Below are 23,720 nucleotides of genomic sequence, written 5' to 3' on the forward strand. Positions count from 1 at the left end.
TGTGCTGGTGATGGGTTCAAATGAATTAAGCTGAATGTCTTTGTTTGGGGGAGGATATGTGATATCGTGTGAGCTAGTGTTTGGAGAGAGCTGATTGAGGAGGTCAGAGATTTTTTTGCTGAAATGAAGCGCCAGTTCGTCTGCTTTAGTCTGGGATAATTCTGATGGGATATCTGGAGTGTTAGCTTTAGTAAGACTAGAAACGAAGGTGAATAGAGCTTTTGCGTCGAATATGAGGTGGTGAATCTTGAGGGCATAGTAGTCTCTTTTGGTTTTCAGTGTGGTGCTCTTGTAAAGATGGAGAGTGCGTTTGTAATCCGAAAGAGAGGCTGGTGAAGGTGCTTTGCGCCATTTTCTTTCTTTCTGCCGAAGGAGGTGTTTGAGATTTAGCAGATCATCATTAAACCAGGGTTGTCTTTTGGATGCATTTAATGTCTGTTTTTGTTGTCAGAAGGCAAAGTGTGTTTGCTGCTGATTTTGTTATTTTGGACCAGGATTGGAGGGCAGAGTTGGGCGTAGAGACATCAATGTGTGAGAGATCTGGTGCTAGAAGCTTGCTGAGTTGTTCCGAGTTGCAGGATTTCCTGTAGAGGAACGCCGGTCTTGAGTTGAGATTGGAGTCTGGTCGTGGCAATGTAAAGCTAGTGGAGATTAGGGAGTGGTCTGACCAAGGGACTTGTTTACAATCTGGTTGTTTGGTTTGGGAAATACCGGAGTTTGTAAAGAGAAGATCCAGCGTATGACCTGCTTTGTGAGTGGGTTTGTTGATTTGTTGTTTGAAACCCATCGCTGACATTGCGGTGAGGAAAGCTTCACAGTTTGTTGAAAGAGGGACTTTGTCAACATGTAAGTTGAAGTCACCCAAGATTATGGCAGGGGCGTCCAGGTTTAGATGCAAAGCTATAATTTCTAGAATAGGAGAGGCGTCAGACTCTATTAGGCCTGGTGGGACATAGACTAGAAGGATTTGGAGCGATTCTGATTTGAACAATCCTAGTTCTAGTTTAGTTGCTGTGTTGATAGGGTAGTGTGTGAAACTCAAGGATTTTTTGGCAGCTAAGAGGATACCCCCTCCTCTTTTTTTCTGTCTTGGGATTGAGAAAAAGTCGTAGGTCTGTGTTGGTAGTTGGTTAATGAGGGCGATGTCAGTAGGTTTGAGCCATGTTTCTGTTATGGCGCAAAAGTCTGGGGTTGTGTCATGTAGTAGGTCGTTGAGTATTAGTGTTTTGTTGGTAAGCGATTGGGAGTTAAATAGGATGATGGTGAATAAGGTGAGACCTAGAAACTGTGTGGTGGGGGAAATCATGATTGGGATGAGGGATTTGTAGGTGCGTGGGCGGTTGAGCATTGTTGGTTGTGAGGAAGCTTGTTGTAGGTACCAAGTAACTAGCAGCTGTGGATGGTATGGGGGATGTGAGGCTAGTAGGATGTGAGGCTAGGCTGAGTTTGATATGCGAGGAATTGAGATCTTATCTTGGTCTTGCGTCGAGCGTCGCTGTGCTGCTTATCGGTGCGGTCTTATTTGCTTGCTGTTGGGTCTGCAGTGAATGGAGGGTCCGCGGGCTTCTAGGGGTTTAGGAGCCGCCTGTCTTTTTCTGAATAGTTGCCTTATAGCCTTCGGATGGTTTGCTGAATTACGTGAGGTGGTGAGCTACGTTGCGTGATTAGCAGAGAGGACCTGCCCTGTGGCAGTGAAGCTAGGTCGCTGATTTGGGGCGGTTCAGTCTGGGTATGGCAGTTCCGTCTGGGTATGGAAGGAGCCCCGAAGAGACAAGATGCAAGAAGGAACGAAAGTTAGAGGATATGTGAAAAAGGCCTTACCCCGGTGGGACGTTGGCGCCGTTTGCGCAGGCCTGGGTTGATTGTAGCGGGCGTCGGTGTCTCGTGGAGGATTGGTGCCGACTAGTTCTTTTGTGGCTGGTTAGGGTTATGAGGTTGTTCTCGCAGTCATGTGATGTGTGAAGTAGCTGATGGGAGTGTGGAATAAAATCAGATGTTTCTCGGTGCCGCTCAACGGGGCCGCTCAAAGGGGCGGGCCCCTTTGTTGCGCTCCTTCGGCGTGCGACGCCGGAGGGTCAGAAGAATTTAAAGAGCCTCTGGGCCCTTCCTGATAGGCTGCTGGGGAAGCCTCCGTTGATTGGCTGTTCCCCAGTTGCTGGATGGAGGGCGGGACTTTCGGACTGCGCAGAAGACGGCGGCTGAGCAGCGCTGTGGGCCACGCGGTCGGGCGCAGCCCCACCGAGGGTAAGAGTGATTTTTTAGGCCTTACCCCGATGGGTCTGTGGCGCCGATCGCGCAGGCCTCCCTCGAGCCGGACGCCGCACTGAAGAGGGGGATCGCCGTGAAGAGGAGGATCGCCGCGGGTCTCAAGAATTTAAAGAGCCTCTGGACCCTTCCTGATAGGCTGCTGGGGAAGCCTCCGTTGATTGGCTGTTCCCCAGCTGCTGGATGGAGGGCGGGACTTTCGGACTGCGCAGAAGACGGCGGCTGAGCAGCGCTGTGGGCCACGCGGTCGGGCGCAGTCCCACCGAGGGTAAGAGTGATGTTTTCTTGGTTTTCTTGATTCTAGAAGAATCGATTGCGCCACTGTGGAAACTCCCTGTGCCGTCAGTGTCCTTTCAATCTCCATGCAGTCAGATGGAGGGAGGAATGGAGTGGATGGATGAGTATTCCGCCGTCCTGAAGGAGAAGATCTGGGCAGTCTGGAAGACAGACTGGATCTTCGATCAACAGACGTAAGATAACTGTACCTTGGTTGTCTGGGCCAGGCTAGGGCAATGAGGATCATCTGGCTGTTGTCCCATATGCATTTTTGAAGTGTCCTGGTGATGAGTGGAATTGGTGGGAAGGCATATAGAAGATTTGCCGTCCATGGTATAAGGAAGGCATCTTGGGCGAGTCGTGATGAGCTCAGTCGAATCAAGCAAAATTGTGGAAGTTGTGTGTTCGCTTCCATTGCAAAGAGATCTATCGCTGGGGTTCCCCAGCGATGGGAAATCTGCTGAGTCACTTCCGGGTTGAGTGACCATTCGTGTGGGTGGAAAATGCGACTTAACCTGTCCGCTCTGGTGTTTGCTAGTCCCGGCAGGTAGGTCGCTTGAAGATGGATTGAGTGTCTGTGTGCATGGTGAAAGACCTGCAGAGCCTCCCTGCAGAGGGACCATGAACCGGACCCGCCTTGCTTGTTTATATAAAAACATGGCCACTTGGCTGCCGGTATAAATCATGACACGACGAACTTGCAGGTGTTTGAAAAGTCTGCAGTGCGTTGCATATCGCCCTTAGTTCCAGTAGATTTATCTGCAGATTTTGTTCTGCCAGTGTCCATAGACCCTGCATCTCTAAGCAGTCCAGATGTGCCCCCCATCCTTTCCGAGATGCATCTGTTGTAAGTACTGCATTGTGTGGCGGAGGACTGAATAGGGTTCCTTTGTTTAACGTGTGTTCTAGGAGCCACCACTCGATATCCTTCTTCATTTGAGCCATCAGAGTTACACGTTTTTGTAATGGTTGTACATGCTATTTCCACTGTCGTTTGAGACCCCATTGCAAGACTCTCATGTGGAGCTTCGTGTTTGGCACCATGAAATTTGCTGCCGCCATATGTCCTAAGGCCGTTAGAATGTTTCGAGCCATTGGGTGTTGTGTTTCTTTTAATGACCGAAGGAGATAATGTATTGTTATCTTCCTGTCTTCCGGAAGGAATGCCCATGTGTGAATGGTGTCCAGGCGAGCTCCTATGAAGTGTAGAACCTAAGTAGGTTGTAACGTGGATTTTGGGTAGTTGATGAGCAACCCCAAGCTCTGGAGGCAACTGATTGCTATGGTAAGATGATTCTTCAATAGAATCGGGTCCGACACTACTATCAACCAAATCGTCCAGATATGGAAATACTGTCAGACCTTGCTGTCGAAGATGGGCCACCACCACTACCATACATTTGGTGAAAACTCTTGGTGCTGCAGATAGACCAAAGGGAAGAACTTTGTATTGGTAATGATTGTGATATTGAAAACATAGGTATTGCCAAGAGGATCGGTGGATTTCAATATGTGTATACGCATCCTTCAGGTCTATTGAACTCATCCAGTCCCTGGGTTGTAATAATGGAAGAATGGACTTCAGCGACACCATTTTGAATTTATCCCGAACCATCCATTTGTTCAATTCTCTGAGGTCTAGGATGGGTCAGTTGCCCCCCAATTTCTTTGGAATTAGAAAGTAAGGGGAGTAAAACCCTTTGTTCCAGTCCGCTCGGGGAACGTACCAGATCGCCCTCTGCTGGTAGAGCATAAGAACATAAGAAAATGCCATACTGGGTCAGACCAAGGGTCCATCAAGCCCAGCATCCTGTTTCCAACAGTGGCCAATCCAGGCCAAAAGAACCTGGCAAGTACCCAAAAACTAAGTCTATTCCATGTTACCATTGCTAATGGCAGTGGCTATTCTCTAAGTGAACTTAATATCGGTTGGTTGATCTCTTGGGCGAGTTGAGACTGTAAAGTTTTCGATTGTCGGTGTGTTAGATGTGGAATGTGGGGATTGGTGAGAAATTGAAGTTGATATCCATTCTTCACTATTTCTAACACACACTGATCCAATGTTATGGACTCCCAGGCAGAAAAGCGAGCTGTAATTCTTCCTGGGGGTGCTGCTGATGAGGGTGGTGGTGGCCTGGTCCTTAAAAAGACTGTGCGGTCTTTACTGGGGCTGCTGTTTGTTGTTGCGGTTGCTGTCTTTGCGATTGTGGCTTTCCCCTCCTCTGCTGGTGTTGAGGATTAGGCCGAGTTTGCTGTCTTTGATATGTAGGATAAGACTGCATTATAAAGGGTTGGTAAGTCCTATACGGGCGCCTAGAGAAGGGTTGTGTATGAGCCGTCGGACAGTACCTCTTGGAGGATGTTGGTGCCGCTAAGGATTGAACTGCGAGAGCTTGATCCTTCAATTTCAGACTGTATCATGGAAACGGTCACCGAACAAGTTATCTCCCATACAGGGAAGATCAGCTAGCTTCTCATGTAAGTCATCTCAGATAGCACTGGCCTTTAACCAAGCCAGTCTGCGTGCTACTATTGCTGTAGCTGATGCTCGAGAGGAGTTTTCAAACCCCTCATAGTCTGTCTGCAGCAAATGATGGGAACATTCTTCCATGTCTAAAATAGAAGAAGGGATGTCATCTCCAGTCGAGGTGAACATTCCCTTTGTTGCTTGAACGCATTCATACATGTACTGGACCATGTAGAATTGGCAAATGCGAGATGTTAGCATAGCATTTTGGTAGATCCTTCTGGCAAAATCGTCCAAGCATTTATTATCCTTGCCAGGGGGGTTTGAGGCATGTGTTTTTTTACTTTTTAGCCCTCTGTAACGCTGATCCTATACTCACTAGTGGGTTGGAGAGTATCCCTATTCTAAGGGAGTAAACCTCTCATCCTAGGCCTGTCTTCCTATGGGTGAAGACAACTGAGATCTAAGTTCATGGCAAACAAGCATCTCCATGGGAGCCAGTGAGAAGAAAAGTATCAGGTGCCTGTCCAAAAGTGACTAGACATATGGAAAAAGGAAAGGTGTGAGCCCCAATCCAGTACTCTATTTCCAGAGAACCAGGAGCCCACTGGTGTCCAGAAGGAGGAGAGGAGATGAGATACAGGAGATTAAACCATTGAAACAATCAGGGTCCATGGGAGAAAGGGAGCCCACCAATTGCCATAGGAATCCTTAAACACCAAGCAAAACAGTGAGGGAAACCCAGGAGGGCAACTCAGCAAGGATCAGTAAACCCCCGTCCTTCCTTTTCCTCACCTGTATTTAGACTTGCCAGGCAAAGACTACAAATTTGCAATTTTTCCGTATTTCACATTTTCAGTAGAGACCTATTTTTGGAACACCATATCGGTGTCAACTGTCTTCTTGTGTCATACTATCTAAACGCCCCTTTCAGGGAGTCCATGGTAGGTTTTCAGGACTGAGTCAGGACTTAGCCCTGGTACTGAATGTGCCCCCAACTACCGCTTGCACCAGGAAGGGGGAGCTACAAGGTATTAGTAATATAAATGCATGTACTAGCAATTTAATGGACAACTTATTAAGCAATGAACTTCTGATTTATAATACTTTTACACAAGTTTTTGAATATTATGAACCAAATTTCAGTTTCTTCCAAAATTACAGCAAGTAAGTGCAAAATGGGTTACAAGTCAGTTTGCTCACACAGTTCTGAAATTGCATTCCCTTAGCCAAGAGCACTAAATTTCTTGAGACTTCTGGAAGGCAAAAAAAGCCCACAGGGGAAAAAAAAAAAAAGAGCATGCAAGCAAGCCTTCAAGTGTGTGACATTTGCCCAGAAATTCAATATTTAATCATTGGGGAAAGTTCTATGATGCTCAGTCCTTAAGTTCATGCAAACAATTTTTTTAAGTTCATTTTTTTTCCGTTTATAGAAGTTTTAGAAAGCGTAGTTGCTTACCTGTAACAGGTGTTTTCCTAGGACAGCAGGATGTTAGTCCTCACATGTGGGTGACATCATCCAATGAAGCCTGGCATGGAAAACTTTTGTCAAAGTTTCTAGAAGCTTTGACCAGTACACTGAGAATGCCCAGCATGCGCAATCCACACATCCACACAAGGTCCCCCTTCAGCCTCATAACATAGATAAATACAAGTAAAAAAAATAAAGCAACAAACCGGAAGGAGTACCCAACTCCCCAGGGTGGTGGGTGGGATTCCTGAGGACTGCTGCCTATTTCAATGGTAGACTGTGCATATTGTCCCTACCTCCTCATTCAGTGATGTGTCTGTATGCACAATGATGTTACTTTGCATGCACAGCATGCAGCAGCCTGAGAATCACCACCTAAACACAAATGTCATATATAGGATTCCAGAGGTTACTAAAATAAAACTCTTCTGTTTAATAAGACTTCCTTCCTGAGTTGTTAAAGTTAAAGGGCTTGATTTACCATTCTTCTCCTATTATGTCTCTATGGGGAAACAAAGCTCAGCAAATCAGGCCCATGAGTTTTTAAACGTAGCACTGTATTATGAGGTACTAAGGACTGAAACTGAAGAATAAAGTTGAAAGACACAGTCTTTACAAAAAATAATAAGTAAACAAAAAATATCCAATTCACCATTAAATCCCTGTTCAGGTTCATTCTTTAAAAATTTAGATGAAATTTGCTCGGACCATACATGCATGATAATTAATCAATCTTTCGAGTCAGGCATGTTCCTGGACTATTTAAAACAAACTTCAATATTACCCATATTAAAAAATAAATCATCATCTTTTATGGACTTCTCTAATCTTAGACCCATAGCCTCTTGAACTTAGTTATCAAACACTGGAGTCAGTAGTCCTACACCAATTAAATGAATTTTTTACAAATCATGATATCTTACATCCAAACCAGCATGGTTTCCGAAAAGGCCATTCAACAGAAACTCTCTTATCTTCTTTTGATACAATCCTAAGAAGCTTTGATTCCAACATGGACTTTATTTTAGTCCTTCTGGATATTTCTGCAATGTTTGATACGCTTGACCATAAAATATTATTGTCCAGACTCCAATCTATCGGAATACAATCCACAGTTTTAAATTGGTTCAATAGTTACTTTACAAATCATACCTGTCAAATCAACATTGGTTCCTGTTCTTCACTACCCTATTCTCAGCCTACAGGAGTTCCACAAGGATCATCCTTGTCCCCAATACTGTTCAATATATATATAATATCACTTTGTCATATCCTATCTGCATTAAATATTCAATTTAAAATATATGCGGACGATATTCAAATATTCATTCCGTATAAATCATCATGGTCAGAGACTCTTTCCTTAGTTCAAATCTATATTAAAACAATACAAAATGGCTTGCAAAAAAAAAAAAAAAACCCCAAAATATTTTTTCTTAGCGTAATTGAAAATCCAAGTAATGCCCCACCATCATATATCACTATAGTCAAAGAAACTATTCCAATAGTTAAACTAGTGTGAAATTCAGGAATTTTGTTGACTCAAATCTGTCTTTATCTCACCATATCAAGAACTGTTAAAAATTCTTTCTACAAAATACATCTGTTAAAACGTTTGCGACCATTGTTATTTTTCCAAGATTTGAGATCTGTACTTCAATCTCTAATCTTCTCAGGTTTAGACTATTGTAACTGCTTGTATCTCGGTTTACCCGAATCAGTAATCAAACCATTACAGTTAAACCAGAACGCTGCAGCACAGATCCTTACTGCTACTCCTATAAAACAACACATTTCTCCAATTCTGTATAACTTGCACTGGTTACCTATCAAATATAGGATTTCGTACAAAATAATAACTATAATACATTTGTTATTAAACAATTCTGATTCCATCTGCTTTGTACAAACTTACAAATTTACAAACCTTCGAGAGAACTTAGATCTGCAAATATGGATGTTTTAGAGATACCGTCAATACGACTGGCTAGACTGAATGTAACAAGACAAAGAGCTATTTCTGTGGCAGGTCCTATTCTATGGAACTCTTTACCAAATACATTACGACAAATATCAAATAGTAAAGAATTTAAGAAATCATTAAAAACATACCTCTTCAGAGAAGCTTTTGGAATCACGGACCATTAAACAGTAACATCAAGGTTAAAATAGAGAATGACAAAGATGTCTCTTAATAATAGATTAGGACTATTTTTCGTTTCTTTGTGCTTCTATCTGTTCTTGTTTTTATTAAGAAGTAATATTAGTCAATTTTATTTTAAGGTATACTATGCTACATTAAATATCTTTGTTTGTATTTTTCTCCAACTTTATTTATTAATAGTTAGCTAGTTAATTACTCATGTAATATTTTTATAGTTATGTTATTTATCTGTTTTATTTTTATTTTACTATTATAAACTGTTTTGTTCAATCTATATTGTTAAGACAGTATATAAATACTTTTAAATAAATAAACTGTAAAGATCCAAACTAGCAATCTTTCGGGAAATTCTTTTGGGATTTTTTTTTAAATCTACTATGCCCACAGAAGTTCACTCTAGCTGGCAATCCCCACTTCCCATTGTGGCTGCTAGGTGCAGCAGCATTTTGAAGTTAAATTCTCTTATGTATATATAAACCCCGGGCTGTGATCTTCACTGAGGAGTCCACAAACCATCAATTCCACAAGCTTAATATATCCAAACTTCCTACATGTCCTTAGGTTCCTCTAGTTCCATTATTCCCTGGGGGGAGGGGGAGAAGAATGATCTCCAAGGCCTTGAGGCGGAGCATACAGTAATAATCACGCTGGATGATGAATGCGGTTTCAAAGCAAACTTTGCAGAAATTAAGTAATTGCCAATATAAAAAGTCTTTGCTCATGAAATCCATTACACAATTCAGTTTCAATAAGCATTTGACTCTTTGCTGATGTTTTAATTTGTTCTAGTTTCCACATTCCTTAACTGCAGTAGTAGTTTTGGAGCTCCCTCAAAAAATTGAAGGGGTGGAGGGCTGAATAGGATTCTTCACTAAATTTAGATGGTATACACAATTCCACTTGTCATACCTCGATTCAGATGACTATTCTTTATCCAATTGCCTCTAGTATATCTTGATGATATGCATCTTTAGCTGTGTTGGTTCCTCCTTACTACTACAAAAAGAGGAGAAACTTCTAGAGAGGATGTGGATTTTTGAGTTGACCTTTAAGGAACAAGGGTAGAATTGTTTTCTGTTCCTTATTTTGTTCCCTTTTGATTTAGAAGGGAGTACCCTAAGACCTTTAGGAATAAGGTCTGGGTTAGGAGAAAGAAAGGTAACCTTTTTTTTTCTTTTAAAGAAACTATTTTCCTCTATTGGACTTTGCTTTGGAGGCAGTTTTGCCCACTATTCCATCACTTTTTGATTGTTTTGTTTGTCACAGCAACTAAATTCTCCAAGGCCTAGGGAATTTAGTCACTGTCAGGAAGAAAGGAGGAGTTTTGAAAGAAGTCTCTCACTCAGGTAATCCAAGGACCCAGAGGTCAGCAGGAGTGGATTCACGTCATTCAGGAGTAAAGAAAAGGGAGGAAAGAAGAACTGTGTCACCTATCGGTGTTAACCAGCACTGCACTTCTACCTACACAGTTGGTAGATCTCTACTAAAAGGAATCTAACAGGGCTCTTTACATGTATCTGTTCAGCACTGCATATGTTTAATAGTGCTTTAGAAATTATAAATAGTAGTAGTCAAAAGTTCAGAAAAATTGCAATTCCTTCACTCCTACTCCTTTCACCATACAAAAGATAAGAAATGGTGAAATTAGGCCTTACTTAATTTTTCTTTTCCTGAGTCCTACCAGACCAGACCCGCGAGTTTGTCCTTCCTACCAGCAGATGGAGGCAGAGGGCAAGCTCTTTGTCCTGACACACTCTCTCTATATTATAGTCTGGTGCATTATAGAACATCAATCACACAACAAACCCACACACACCAACTAGTGTATTCTAGTACACACCACTGTAAACAACTAAAGAAAAAACTGTGTACTAGTCATGGTTTGACCCAGTATGGCATTATAGAACATGCCATACTGGGTCAGACCAAGGATCCATCAAGTCGAGCATCCTGTTTCCAACAGTGGCCAATCCAGGCCATAAGAACCTGGCAAGTACCCAAACACTAAGTCTATTCCATGTTACCGGTTAGTAATAGCAGTGGCTATTTTCTAAGTCAACTTAATTAATAGCAGGTAATGGACTTCTCTTCCAATAACTTATCCAATCCTTTTTTTAAACATAGCTACATCAACCGCACTAACCACATCCTCTAGCAACAAATTCCAGAGTTTAATTGTGCGTTGAGTGAAAAAGAACTTTCTCCGATTAGTTTTAAATGTGCCACATGCTAACTTCACGGAGTGCCCCTTAATTTTTCTATTATCCCAAAGAGTAAATAACTGTTTCACATTAACCCGTTCTAGACCGCTCATGATTTAACACCTCTATCATATCCCACCCCCCCTCAGCCCTATCTGCTCCAAGCTGAAAAGTCCTAACCTCTTTAGTCTTTCCTCATAGAGGAGCTGTTCCATTCCCTTTATCATTTTGGTCGCCCTTCTCTGTACCTTCTCCATCAAAACTATATCTTTTTTGAGATGCGGCGACCAGAATTGTACACAGTATTCAAGTTGAGGGCTCACCATGGACATTTTCCGTTTTATCCACCATTCCCTTTCTAATAATTCCCAACATTCTGTTTGCTTTATTGACTGCCGCAGCACACTTAACTGATGATTTCAATGTGTTATCTACTATGACGCCCAGATCTCTTTCTTGGGTGGTAGCTCCTAATATGGAACCCAACATTGTCTAACTATAGCATGGGTTATTTTTCCCTATATGCATCACCTTGCACTTGTCCACATTAAATTTCAACAGCCATTTGGATGCCCAATTTTCCCAGTCTCCGAAAGTCTTTCTGTAATTATCATAATCTGCTTGTGATTTAACTACTCTGAACAATTTTTGTATCATCTGAAAATTTGATTACCTCACTCGTCGTATTTCTTTCCAGATCGTTTATAAATATATTGAAAAATACGGATCCCAATACAGATCCCTGAGGCACTCCACTGCCCACTCCCTTCCACTGAGAAAATTGTCCATTTAATCCAACTCTGTTTCCTGTCTTTTAGCCAGTTTGTAATCCACGAAAGGACATCGCCACCTATCCCATGACTTTTTACTTTTCCTAGAAGCCTCTCATGAGGAACTTTGTCAAACGCCTTCTATAAATCCAAACTATACCACATCTACCGGTTCACCTTTATCCACATTTATTAACTCCTTCAAAAAGTGAAGCAGATTTGTGAGGCAAGACTTGCCTTGGGTAAAGCCATGTCTTTCTATATGTTCTGTGATTTTGATATTTAGAACACTTTCACTATTTTTCCCTGGCACTGATGTCAGGCGAAATGGTCTGTAGTTTCCCGAATCACCCCTGGAACCCTTTTTAAATATTGGGTTACATTAGCCACCATCCAATCTTCAGGTACAAAGGATGATTTTAATGATATGTTACAAATTTTTACTAATAGGTCTGAAATTTCATTTCCTAGTTCCTTCAGAACCCTGGGGTGTATACCATCCAGTCCAGGTGATTTACTACTCTTCAGTTTGTCAATCAGGCCTACTACATCTTTTAGGTTCACTGTGATTTGGTTCAGTCCATCTGAATCATTACCCATGAAAACCTTCTCTGATATGGGTATCTCCACAACATCTTCTTCAGTAAACACTGAAGCAAAAAAATCATTTAATCTTTCCGTAATGGCCTTATCTTCTCTAATTGCCCCTTTAATCCCTCGATCAACTAATGGTCCAACTGACTCCCTCACATGTTTTCTGCTTCGGATATATTTAAAAAGTTTTTACTGTGAGTTTTTGCCTCTATGGCCAACTTCTTTTCAAATTCTCTCTTAGCCTGTCTTATCAATGTCTTACATTTAACTTGCCAACGCTTATGCATTATCCTATTTTCTTCTGTTGGATCCTTCTTCCAATTTTTGAAATAAGATCTTTTGGCTAAAATAGCTTCTTTCACCTCCCCTTTTAACCATGCTGGTGGAATACATCTGGACCTTGCTTCTAGGATGGTATTTAACAATGACCATGCCTCTTGAACACTTTTTACCTTTGTAGCTGCTCCTTTCAGTTATTTTCTATTTTTCTCATTTTATCAAAGTTTCTCTTTTGAAAGTTTAACACGAGAACCGTGGATTTGCTTACTATACTATACCCCTTCCAGCCATTAATTCAAATTTGATCATATTATGATCACTATTGCCAAGCGGCCCCACCACCGTTACATCTCTCACCAAATCCTGTGCTCCGCTGAGAATTACATCTAAAATGGCTCCCTCTCTTGTCTGTTCCTCAACCAATTACTCCATAAAGCTGCCATTTATTCCATCCAGGAACTTTCTCTCTCAGCATGTCCCGATGATACATTTACCCAGTAAATATTGGGGTAATTGAAATCTCCCATTATTACTGCACTACCAATTTGGTTAGCTTTCCTAATTTCTCTTAGCATTTCACTGTCCATCTCATCATCATAATTGTACATATTGTATATTGTATATATCTGCAAACTTTGCCTACAATAATTTATTAACCTAACTTTTTTCTTCTGTCACTTTCCCCCCTCCTTGTTTCCTCTTTTACCCTTTTGTAAATATGTTATTTTATTTTAGTTTAAATCTTTTATTTCCCCTACCTTTCCTTTACTCCCTAGTTATAATGTTTCAATATGTTTCAATTGTATTATGTTAAACATGTTCGATGTAAAGCGCCGCCACAGGCACTAGTTTCATGTTACGCTGTGAACCGATGTGATATCATTGATGAATGTCGGTATATAAAACTTTTAAATAAATAAATAAATAAAATAAAATAAATCATCTTGACCAGGTGGACGGTAGTATACTCCTATCATTATAGGCTTCCCCAATACACAAGGGATTTCTACCCATAAAGATTTGATTGTGCATTTAGTCTCATGCAGGATGTTTATCCTGTTGGACTCTATGCCATCCCGGACATAAAGCACCACACCGCCTCCCGGGTGCTCCTCTCTGTCATTGCGATATAATTTGTACCCCGGTATGGCACTGTCCCATTGGTTATCCTCCTTTCACCATATCTCTGATATGCCAATTAAGTCTATGTCATCATTCATGCTATACATTCTAATTCTCCCATCTTACTTCTTAGACTTCTGGCATTAGCATACAAACATTTTAAAGTTTGTTTTTTTGTTTGTATTTTCATTCAGCTTTTTAATTGATAGGAATAAGTTGGAATTTTTTAGCTCAGGTGAGTTTTTAGTTACAGGCACTTGGACTACATTTCTTATTATTGGAACCTCACTGGTCGGGATGCCCTAATTCTAATGCATCATTAGTATCCTTTAAAGATACCTCCCTCCAAATGCACTGCTGAGTGACTGTTGGCTTTCCCCTTTGTTCTAGTTTAAAAGCTGCTCTATCTCTTTTTAAAAGGTTAGCGCCAGCAGTCTGGTTCCACCCTGGTTAAGGTGGAGCCCATCCCTTCGGAAGAGACTCCCCCCTTGCCCAGTTTCTTACAAAACTGAATCCCTCTTCCTTGCACCATCGTCTCATCCATGCATGGAGACTCCGGAGCTCTGCCTGCTTCTGGGGACCTGTGCGTGGAACAGGAAGCATTTCAGAGAATGCTACCCTGGAGGTTCTGGATTTAAGCTTTCTACCTAAGAGCCTAAATTTGGCTTCCAGAACCTCCCTCCCACATTTTCCTATGTCGTTGGTGCCCACATGTACCACGACAGCCGGCTCCTCCCCAGCACTGTCTAAAATCCTATCTAGGTGACGCGTGAGGTCCGCCACCTTCGCATCAGGTAGGCATGTTACCAGGCGATCCTCACGCCCACCAGCCACCCAGCTGGCTACATTTCTAATAATCGAATCACCAACTATGACGGCCGACCTAACCCTTCCCTCCTGGGCAGCAGGCCTTGGAGACACATCCTTGGGGCGAAAGGACAATGCACCACCTGGAGAGCAGGTCCTTGCTACAGGATCCTTTCCTGCTGCACCAGGTTGATGCTCTCCGATTATGAGACCTTCTTCCTCCAAGGCAGCACCAGGGCTGCCAGTCTGAAGTTGGGACTTGGCTACTACGTCCCTGAAGGTCTCATATATATACCTCTGTCTGCCTCAGCTCCTCCAGCTCTGCCACTCTAGCCTCAAGAGATCGGACTCGTTCTCTGAGAGACAGGAGCTCTTTGCATCGCATGCACAATTTCTCACCAGCGAGTAAAAAAAAAATCACACATGTGACTTGAGCATGCTGTTATTCAATTATTAATCTGAGCAATTCACCACTGGTGCTTTTTCTGTCTCTATACACTGCTCCATGATTTAGGGGGAATTCCTCCAAGTACTGAAGAGCTTCTCAGGTGACATCAGGACGATATTTGGAGTGGCCCAATGTGCTACAGCATCCTTCCTTAAATATAAATTAAACAAAACAGAAAATCTCTCTCTGACTGAAGAATACAATATAAAAGAACCCAAGCAGGATGATGTTTCTAAATAGAAGAAAGTGCAACAATACAACATAGGTTACTGAGAGAAAAAGATGTGAAGAATACTATTGAAGACTGAAATTGATATTCCATGTTAACACACTTTCAATAAGATACAAGATATCAATCAACTTGCAATTACTGCACTCTCCTACAGTTTTAGAATTGTAGCTTTGCCTGATAAACATCTCATACAGGTGGCTGTAAGAACAAAGAAAATTCCTCCATGCCCTTCAAGTAATGTATTAGAATCAGTGTATGTTGAGATTGTATATTCCTAAAGCTCAGGATGGTATGAATTTTATAGAAATAGATTACAGAGAGAGAGTTGCAATTGTAGGCCTTCAAGAACACCTCTGGTCATCAATAGATCCAAATATGAAAAAGTGCTGAAATACAAAAGTGAATGGCCACAACTGGTCTCCATCCATAAGCTTGGACAATCATTTCAACAAGGAGGTAAGAGTGAAAATCTACCAGCACAAAAGAGAATACAAACCAACAAAACAACCCAAGAGCAAATGAGAAAAACAAGAGCAAGAAGAAAAAAAAAGTGGAAATTATAAGAAAAACTTTTATCCTGGGTCCTAAAAGAGTTGGCTAGTGCTCAATTTTAATATATATTTTCCCTCAGAATAAAGTGATACTACAGCAGTCAGAGGGGGTAAGCCACTTGGAGGGGGAGCAGGGGAAGAAGAGGGAATGAAGTGCTTGGGTCGTGGATCTCAGAGATGCAATTATGAGTAGAATAATGGACATTGAGAGGGTGATGTAAAAAAACATAAGCAAAAAATATGCATTAGATTTCAGCACACATTTTCTATACTCATGCACTTCAAAATGAGTTTACTCCCAATGCAGTAAGCTAATGGTATCCAAATACATCATGAATTTTAAAAAGCGAGCCAACACAAAAATGTGCATACATGTGAGTAAAAAAAAGTGTTGATCAGCCTAGTGTACCTTATATATAGACCTTCATTTTCAGTATGTGTGCAAAAAACTAAAACAGACAGGTATAAAGTGTCCTCTACTGAGGGAGGAGGGGAAGGCAGGTGGGAGTAATAGTGGATGGGTGGGAAGTAGTTGTTAGGTGAGTGGGGGATGGGTCTCAGGGCAGAACCCTAAACTGGGGTATCCCAGTGCTTTTTTTTTTTTTTTTTAAAGACTTGAACTGCTGGGTCACAGGTGGAATAAAAGTAAATTCACTTTTCTAGCACTAGACTTAGTGTATGGTGCTAAACCAGCATCATCTCAGACCTGGTTTTTTTGGCTGTGGTGGTCCATCCGGGACTGGGGAGACCCAAGTCCAGGCTTCTGCACTCAGGAACGCTAGGTCTGAGACTATTCTGGCACAGCACCATAGACCAATGTTTCCCCAACTCTTTCGTGCCCAATGCACACTATCATTAACAAAAAAGTGTGGTACACCAATCTCCACAGAGCATGTAGGTTGAATATGGAGAGGATTCATATGGCCAAAGCAGAGCTAGGAAAGCACCACCATCTCTCTTCCAAATTTTAAAACAAAGGGAATGGCTGAAGACATAAACCTGTCATGATGGACCAGCTCCTATCTATAAGCGCAGGAGAAGGGAAACATGAGTGTAGTGCAGGCCTTACCTGCTATATGTACCTGACAAAGCTGCTACTCACAACACAAGTCACATCTAGTGCAGAGTGCACACTGTTGACATCTCACTCTGCCTGGGGACAGGACATAGGCTGGAAGGTCTCAAACACTGGTGCTCTGTGCAATGTATACTCCTGAGGGAATTCTACACAAAAAAATTTAAAATTCTGCTAACTTTATATTGGTCAAAATAACAAAATTTACATGACAGTCTTTAAGTAATTACATTTTTAATTAATTCAGAAAAAAGTTATTACTTAAAGATGCAGAACTTCAAATATTTTGAGCAGAATTTCCCTAGAAATTTACTGTAAGAGTGTCCCTTCCACTCGCTCTCTCTATTCCCCTGGCCACTGCCCTATCAGGCCCCAACTCCTTCACCTGCCAGTATCTCTCCCCTCCACCTCTAGGCTCAACCTCTATTCCCAGTCCCAGAGTTTGACCCAGTTCTCAGTACTGCCCCTCACACAGGCTCCCTCTGTCCCTCCCTCTCTCACACACATACTCCCTCTCTCAAATACACATACACTCATACAGGCTCTCTCACTCTCTCGCACACACTCAAGCTTCCTTCCCCCCCCCCCCCCCCCCTCTCTTTCCCTCCCTTCCCCCCCTCTCACACACACACACACTCTCACTCACAGGGGCCTTCCATCTTCGCTGCGAGTGGAGCACACTCAGTTTGCAGCACATGGGGGGCCTTCCATCTTTACCGCAAACAGAGCGCACCCCGCGGCACATGCAGAACGCGCTCTTTCACAGCATGCCACAGTCTCCTTTGCTATTCTGCAGTGGTGCAGAATTCCCCCAGAACTAAATGTATACACTGTACAAAGTAGGTCCCAATTATCTGTGCTGTGCCAATTATCACACACCAAGGCTCATAGTATAGCTAAGAAGAGGCATGAATGATCATACATGTTCTTAGAAAGAAGTTCCTAAAAGTTTCTAAGCCACCACTGGTGTCTTGCTGCTGCCTAGTACTGAGAGGAGAGCTCAGGTACTGGTATGGATCTGAGCATCAGGCAGTGGTGACATTTGCATGGCATATTTGATCATGTCTGAAGGCACGCTAATTGTTATATATTGACATAACCTAAACTCTAACTCCAAAAATGTGAGTTTACTTTAAAAAATATATATATCCACCTCTGACACAAGAGTTAAATGTCCGCTATCAAAAAAACCTGGAGCTCAGTCTTCAGAGCTTTATCCCACCTCCCTATACTGCAGAATAATAATTAATGCATTGCTTTACCAAGAGACTTAGAGGAAGATAATCTGCGTGCACACTTTTTGCCCGCTGAAATCCTTATTCAATCAATCAAGCTAAGGGCACAAAATGAATACAAGTGTTTAAGAACGACCCATGAAGGAACATTAACAGTGCTGACAGTCACCAAGTCCGAACTTACACAACCACATCGTCAAAACACAAAACTTCCCCTGAGCTTAGAAAACGTGTTTTACGAGCCTGGCATGGCTCGTAAAACAGCGTCAGACACTCCTCCCTCCCTCTCAGTCACCACCCATACAAAGTCCTCAACTGCAAAACTATAAATCTGCAGCAAAGCGGGTGAGGCGAAAAGTGCCGCATCCTTTACCGACAGGCCATTCAGACTCTCCGAGATCAATTCACTACAAACAGAAACCTTTAACTTCCTCGCCCCCCCCCCTGCTCGGCGCACCGGCTGGTACGGAGGGCCGGTGCCTGCGTCCAACCTCCAGGTGGTGGGAGGAGAGCGGAGCCCCGGGCGCTGCCGAGGGCCGAGCGCCATACCTTGGGTCCAGCGACTGAAGATGGCCTCGCACAGCCCTTTACCGGTTTTCCTCCCCCACACGAGCTCCACGAGCTCTTGGCTCGTGCCGGACATGACGGAGCCCTGCACCTGCAGCGGCGCACACAGGCACGAGGGATGGAGGAAGGTGTGGAGAGTTGTCCCCGCGCGCCCTCCTCACTGACAGCCCGACTCCTCCCCGCTCCGCCCACAGGCTGCAGCTGAGGGAAGCGACCGTTGCCACGCCTCTAAGCCTGCCCACAGCGGCGCTTAAAGACGCAGGTGCTGCCCGGAAACGGAAAAGTTTGCGGGGAGAGGAGGAGGCTGTGACAAGAAAAACACCAGCAGCCGAAACAGCTGGTGGATGGTCATCATGGCGACACAGGGCGCGTGCGCAGCCAAGACCTGCGGGGCGGGGGTGTGCGCGCGTGCGCGAATTGTCGCAATTATAGTTGTTGTGACGGACTAGGGTCCGGATTGGGAGGTAGGGGGGCATGCATCTGCTGGCTAAAGGTAAGACTTAGGGAGAAAGCAAGTGAATGGATTCTGGGTTCCCTAACAAACACGGCCTATTCCTGGATTCGGGGCTATTTTGCATAAGAACGCTCCCAAAGGGGCCGATGCAGAAAGGTGGGTTCTGACCATCGCACCCATTACCTGCAGTCCAATGCTCATTTTGGGGCCCATGGGTATGCTCAGCCTAGCTCACAGCTTGAGTGTGGTTGGACGCGGGTTTTGGACGTGCTATAATAACTCCTGATGCAGTAATGGGATTAGCATGTCCAAACAAGCACGCAGCTAATAACGCTCATCACATGTGAATACCATGTAGATGAGGCTATTAATTATTACCCTGATATAAAAAAAATACTGCCCTGTGCCTGCCGCACACTTTTTAATATGGAAATGTTATGCCTGCCCCTTACTGCCTGTCAAGGGCTGAACTTAGGGTTGCCAACATTTCCATGGAGCAGGACCAGACATGGGGGGACGTGGCCTTTTGGCCACCACCGTGCACCCTCCCCCTCTTTTTTTTTCCCTTTCAAATCGAGCATTAATTTTTTCCTAGGCAGATTATGCCTGCCTGGTTTTGGGACTCGGTTTGACTTTCCTCTTCCTCTGCGACTCCCAGGAGGACAGTGCAAAGTAGCAACAAGTGCGGCACAGCTATAAGAGAGGAGGAGAGTCACACTGAGCCCTGAAAACAGACAGATGATTGGAGCGCTGTCAGGCTGCCACCACTGATTGGCCCCTGGCCTTGCCTGACCGGGTTTTAATGTATCCGGTTACCCTTGTAACCGGACACTGTACAACAGACTGCAAAACCGGGCTGTCCGGTCAAAAACCAGACAGTTGGTCACCCTAGCTCAACTTAAAAACAACAAATACTGCTTTATTGTGGTTTCTCCTATTTAGTATCGCCACCATACTAACAGGTCGATACAGTAAAGTGTGCTCCGTCGGAGCGCACTGTCAGCCTGCTCTGGACGCGTGTTTTCCCTTACACCTTATTCAGTAAGGGGAGGAAAACACGTGGCCCACCCGCGGCACCTAATAGCGCCCTCAACATGCAAATGCATGTTGATGGCCCTATTAGGTATGCGCGCGGGATCCAATATGCAAAATGTGCAGCCAAGCCGCACGTTTTACTCTTAAGAAATTAGCGCCGACCCAAAGGTCGGCGCTAATTCTTCCGGCGCCAGGAAAGTGCACAGAAAAGCAGTAAAAACTGCTTTTCTGTGCACCCTCTGACTTAATATCATAGCGATATTAAGTCGGAGGTCCCCAAAAGTAAAAAAAAGTAAAAAAAAAAAAAAAATTTGAATTCGGCCCGCGGCTGTCGGGCCGAAAACCGGACGCTCAATTTTGCCGGCGTCCGGTTTCCGAGCCTGTGGCTGTCAGCGGGCTCGAGAACCGACACCGGCAAAATTGAGCGTCGGCTGTCAAACCCGCTGACAGCCGCCGTTCCAGGCCAAAAGGAGGCGCTGGGGACGAGCTAGTGTCCCTAGCGCCTCCTTTCCCTCGTTTGCACCGCGTCGCCTAATTTGCATGCTGGAGCATACTGGATAGCTCGCACCGGCAAAGGGCCGGTGCGTGCGCCGGGAGAGCGGGCGTTTGTCCGCTCTCCCGCGGTTTTACAGTATCGGGCTGTTGGTAGGAGGAAACACAGAAAGCAGCACCATGCAAAATTATAATGGCTTTCCTAAAAAGAAACTATTTCTGGACGCACAATTATACATGCTCCAGGCTGTGTGTATTGTACCAGTCAATTAGCTGCCATGGGATAAAATGGACACTCATATTGAGCATCCGTTTCTCTAACCCGCACACAGCCACATCTCTTGTGTGCCCGATGCCAAGGATGCGCTAGGAATGCCCAGTTTCCTCTTGCGTGCCCTTTTTAACGTGACAGTTTATTAGCATATTTCAGTGCACGCGTTTATATTACCTCAGCTTGTTTGTGAGCGTAAACCTTAATGCCGATGCCAGAAGAAATTTTACACACACAAAATGGGATTACTATGTAGCACCCTCATATGGAAATCTCAAGCAAATGAGGGCATTAAATAATACTATTCCTCAGTACAGAGCAGTGTATTGGGTTGGCTGTCATTTTCTTTGTGCTGGAAACTTAACTCCAGGTCAGCGATGGCATTAAGTTTCCAGTGCTATTGTGCTGTCACTTAAAATTGGTTTAAAAAAAAATAAAAAAATGGAACACTTTACAGATAAGTAATGACTTATTTTGGTAAGTGGCGGTGAGCTGCATTCAATTAACCGGATAAGTCAGTACTTATCTGGGTATCTGGCACAGGGCACCGCTATTTAGCCAGATAAGTCAATACTTATCCGAGTAGTACTCCCATTTGGAACAATCCGAAGATCTCCATTGCGGGACATATGATAAATTGGCCTATTTGGCAACATCATGGAATATGGTCCGTTGCCTCCCTTTTTGCGGATGGTCACCTACTTCCCTTTTCCTCCATACAAGGTCTCTTTTCCCTACCAGCGACCCAGTTTTATAAATGGTTGCAACTAAGAGACGCTTTAAAAGAAAAACAGTTTTCCCTATTCGATTGGCTCAAAATCCTTATTTTCTATCCTTAGTGGAGGAATTACGGTCCTTGGGTCATCTAGCCTCCAGATTATACAAAATAATTAAACGGTTTCGGACCCCGATTCGGAGCCCTTCAGTCATGTCTATATGGTCCTCTGAGATCCAGATTACCATCACTTCGGACTTGTGGTCCAAGCTTTGGCAATCAATATTTCAAACGTCCTTGTCCACCAGTGTTAAACAAACGTCCCTTTTTATCCTCCATAGAGCGCTCTGGACCCCCTGGAAGCTCTACAGGGCTCGTCTCCTAGACTCTCATGCCTGTTGGTCCTGCTTAAATCCCGGAGCGACCTTGGACCATCTCTTATTTTTCTGCCCTATTGTACGCGAGTTTTGGACCCAAATCTGGATTACTATCCGTCTGTTGCTTCCAGTGCCCGCTCAAATTACATATGGGTTAGTTATTTTACGGAGTACCCACCCAGATATTCGGCTACTACCCCCACATAAGAAACTGTATGATTTTCTTATTGGAATAGCTTTACATATTATTACTTCCAACTGGAAACACAGTGACAGACTGTCTGAACCGCTATGGTGGAATACTATCTGTTTATACAGTAAATATGAAAGGGCCATGGCTATTAAACACAAAAGGCTGAAAGCATGGGATTTGATGTGGGAACCCTTAGATCGACATACCCCATAATTTACATGCATTGTTATCACATTGTGGACCCCACCTTACTAAAGAGTCCATTTGATCCATTCTCTGGTAGTACTCTTATCTTACTACTCTTCCTTCCCTTATACTGTTTCTTCTTCCTCTTTGTGTCCATATCTCCAGAATTCTGGACATAATCTTTCTTCCCTTTTATGAGAACTAGAGAATGTCGAGACATTGCAGTCTTTGTTTCTTGTTTTGTGTTAGGTAACAGATACGCATTGTATTATGACTTTTGCTTATGTATGAGCATATGGCTGATATTTTGTAATGATTTGTTTTGGTATATTGCGTTGCTACTTGGCTGTTGTTATATTGAAAATTCCAAATAAAGAAATTACAACAAAAAAAAAAATACTTATCCGAGTAAGTGGCAGTGGCTGCCGCCACCTACCTGAATAAGCCATTACTTATCCGCAAAATGTATTTCTGCATCGGCCTCTAACATTGTAGTATTTGAAGGACTTTGTAAAGCTAATGTGTGTGACTGACCCTACAGTTCAGTTACTATTAAGCCCTTTGTAAATCCTTGTACCAGTTAGTGAAGGATAATTACAGGAGGATCCATTCATGTGCAGCTCTTCCATTTGAGGGTTCTGGAATGGACATCACACTTCAGAGGTTTTATAGGAGCTCTTCACTTAGAGCTCTGGGGCAGTATAATTTGCAGTTCTAGAGGAAAGATGTAGATGTTTTCCTCAGTTGTATTTTTGCCCGACCTGGGCTCCATCCAGCCTGGGATCCTTCAGAGCGGGACAAGGGCTCCTCTGCTGTACTCTTCTCCCAAGTTGCAGAGTGCTTGTTCTGGGAATATTTTGGACTTTTATGTAGTAGGAGCCTTGCTGGACACTGGGCCTTTCTTGGACTCAGGAAACAGAGAATCCTGTGTTCGGCATGCCCAGGGATAGGGAAGACCTGCCCTCTGAGGTGGTGAACCGCTGCAAGGGGTAACTCAAATATTATATCCTTTTTAGGGAAGAAGACATTTTTAATGAAGATTTGAGAGGAAGTGTTTTGCTCCTCTCCCTACCCACTGAAGGACCTGTGAAACTGCAGTTCCAATAGGGATCCCTATCATGTCAAAAGACAAAATCTACTAACTGCGAGTAAGAACCTATTTACATCTTGGAAGACACCCATCCGGAATCTTCATACCTTGGGGAGAGAGAGGGTTGGACTCTGTGTTTGGACTGGATTTTGGCCATCTATCGAAGTGGTTTTCCCAGCCATCTTTAGGTTACCCTGCCCACTGGACCACCACTTTATCTAACTCAGGAGGGTGGATGGTTCCCTTTCTTGTTTCAAAGGTTCCTGCACAGATAACCAAAGAAAGAAAGTCTGTGGAGCTGGATTCATATTTATTGTGCCATTATTCAGCTCACGTCTGAACAGTTAAGTTTTATTTTAAACACTAACACCATGTGTCCTGCA

General features: G+C 43.4%; 1 protein-coding gene across 1 annotated transcript in view; it reads right to left on the reverse strand.

Annotated features, from left to right (window-relative positions):
• The window catches only part of MINDY3 (MINDY lysine 48 deubiquitinase 3), a 696,716-nt gene extending 677,909 nt beyond the window's left edge, over positions 1-18,807 (reverse strand). The window contains exon 1 of the mRNA XM_029588822.1: positions 18,507-18,807. Within this exon, the coding sequence (XP_029444682.1) occupies positions 18,507-18,600 (94 nt within the window). The 5' untranslated portion in view covers positions 18,601-18,807. The remainder of the gene's footprint in view (positions 1-18,506) is intronic.
• Between the last annotated feature and the right edge of the window lie 4,913 nt (positions 18,808-23,720).

The sequence above is a fragment of the Rhinatrema bivittatum genome, chromosome 2 (genome assembly GCF_901001135.1).
Source record: "Rhinatrema bivittatum chromosome 2, aRhiBiv1.1, whole genome shotgun sequence".
NCBI lineage: Eukaryota > Metazoa > Chordata > Amphibia > Gymnophiona > Rhinatrematidae > Rhinatrema > Rhinatrema bivittatum.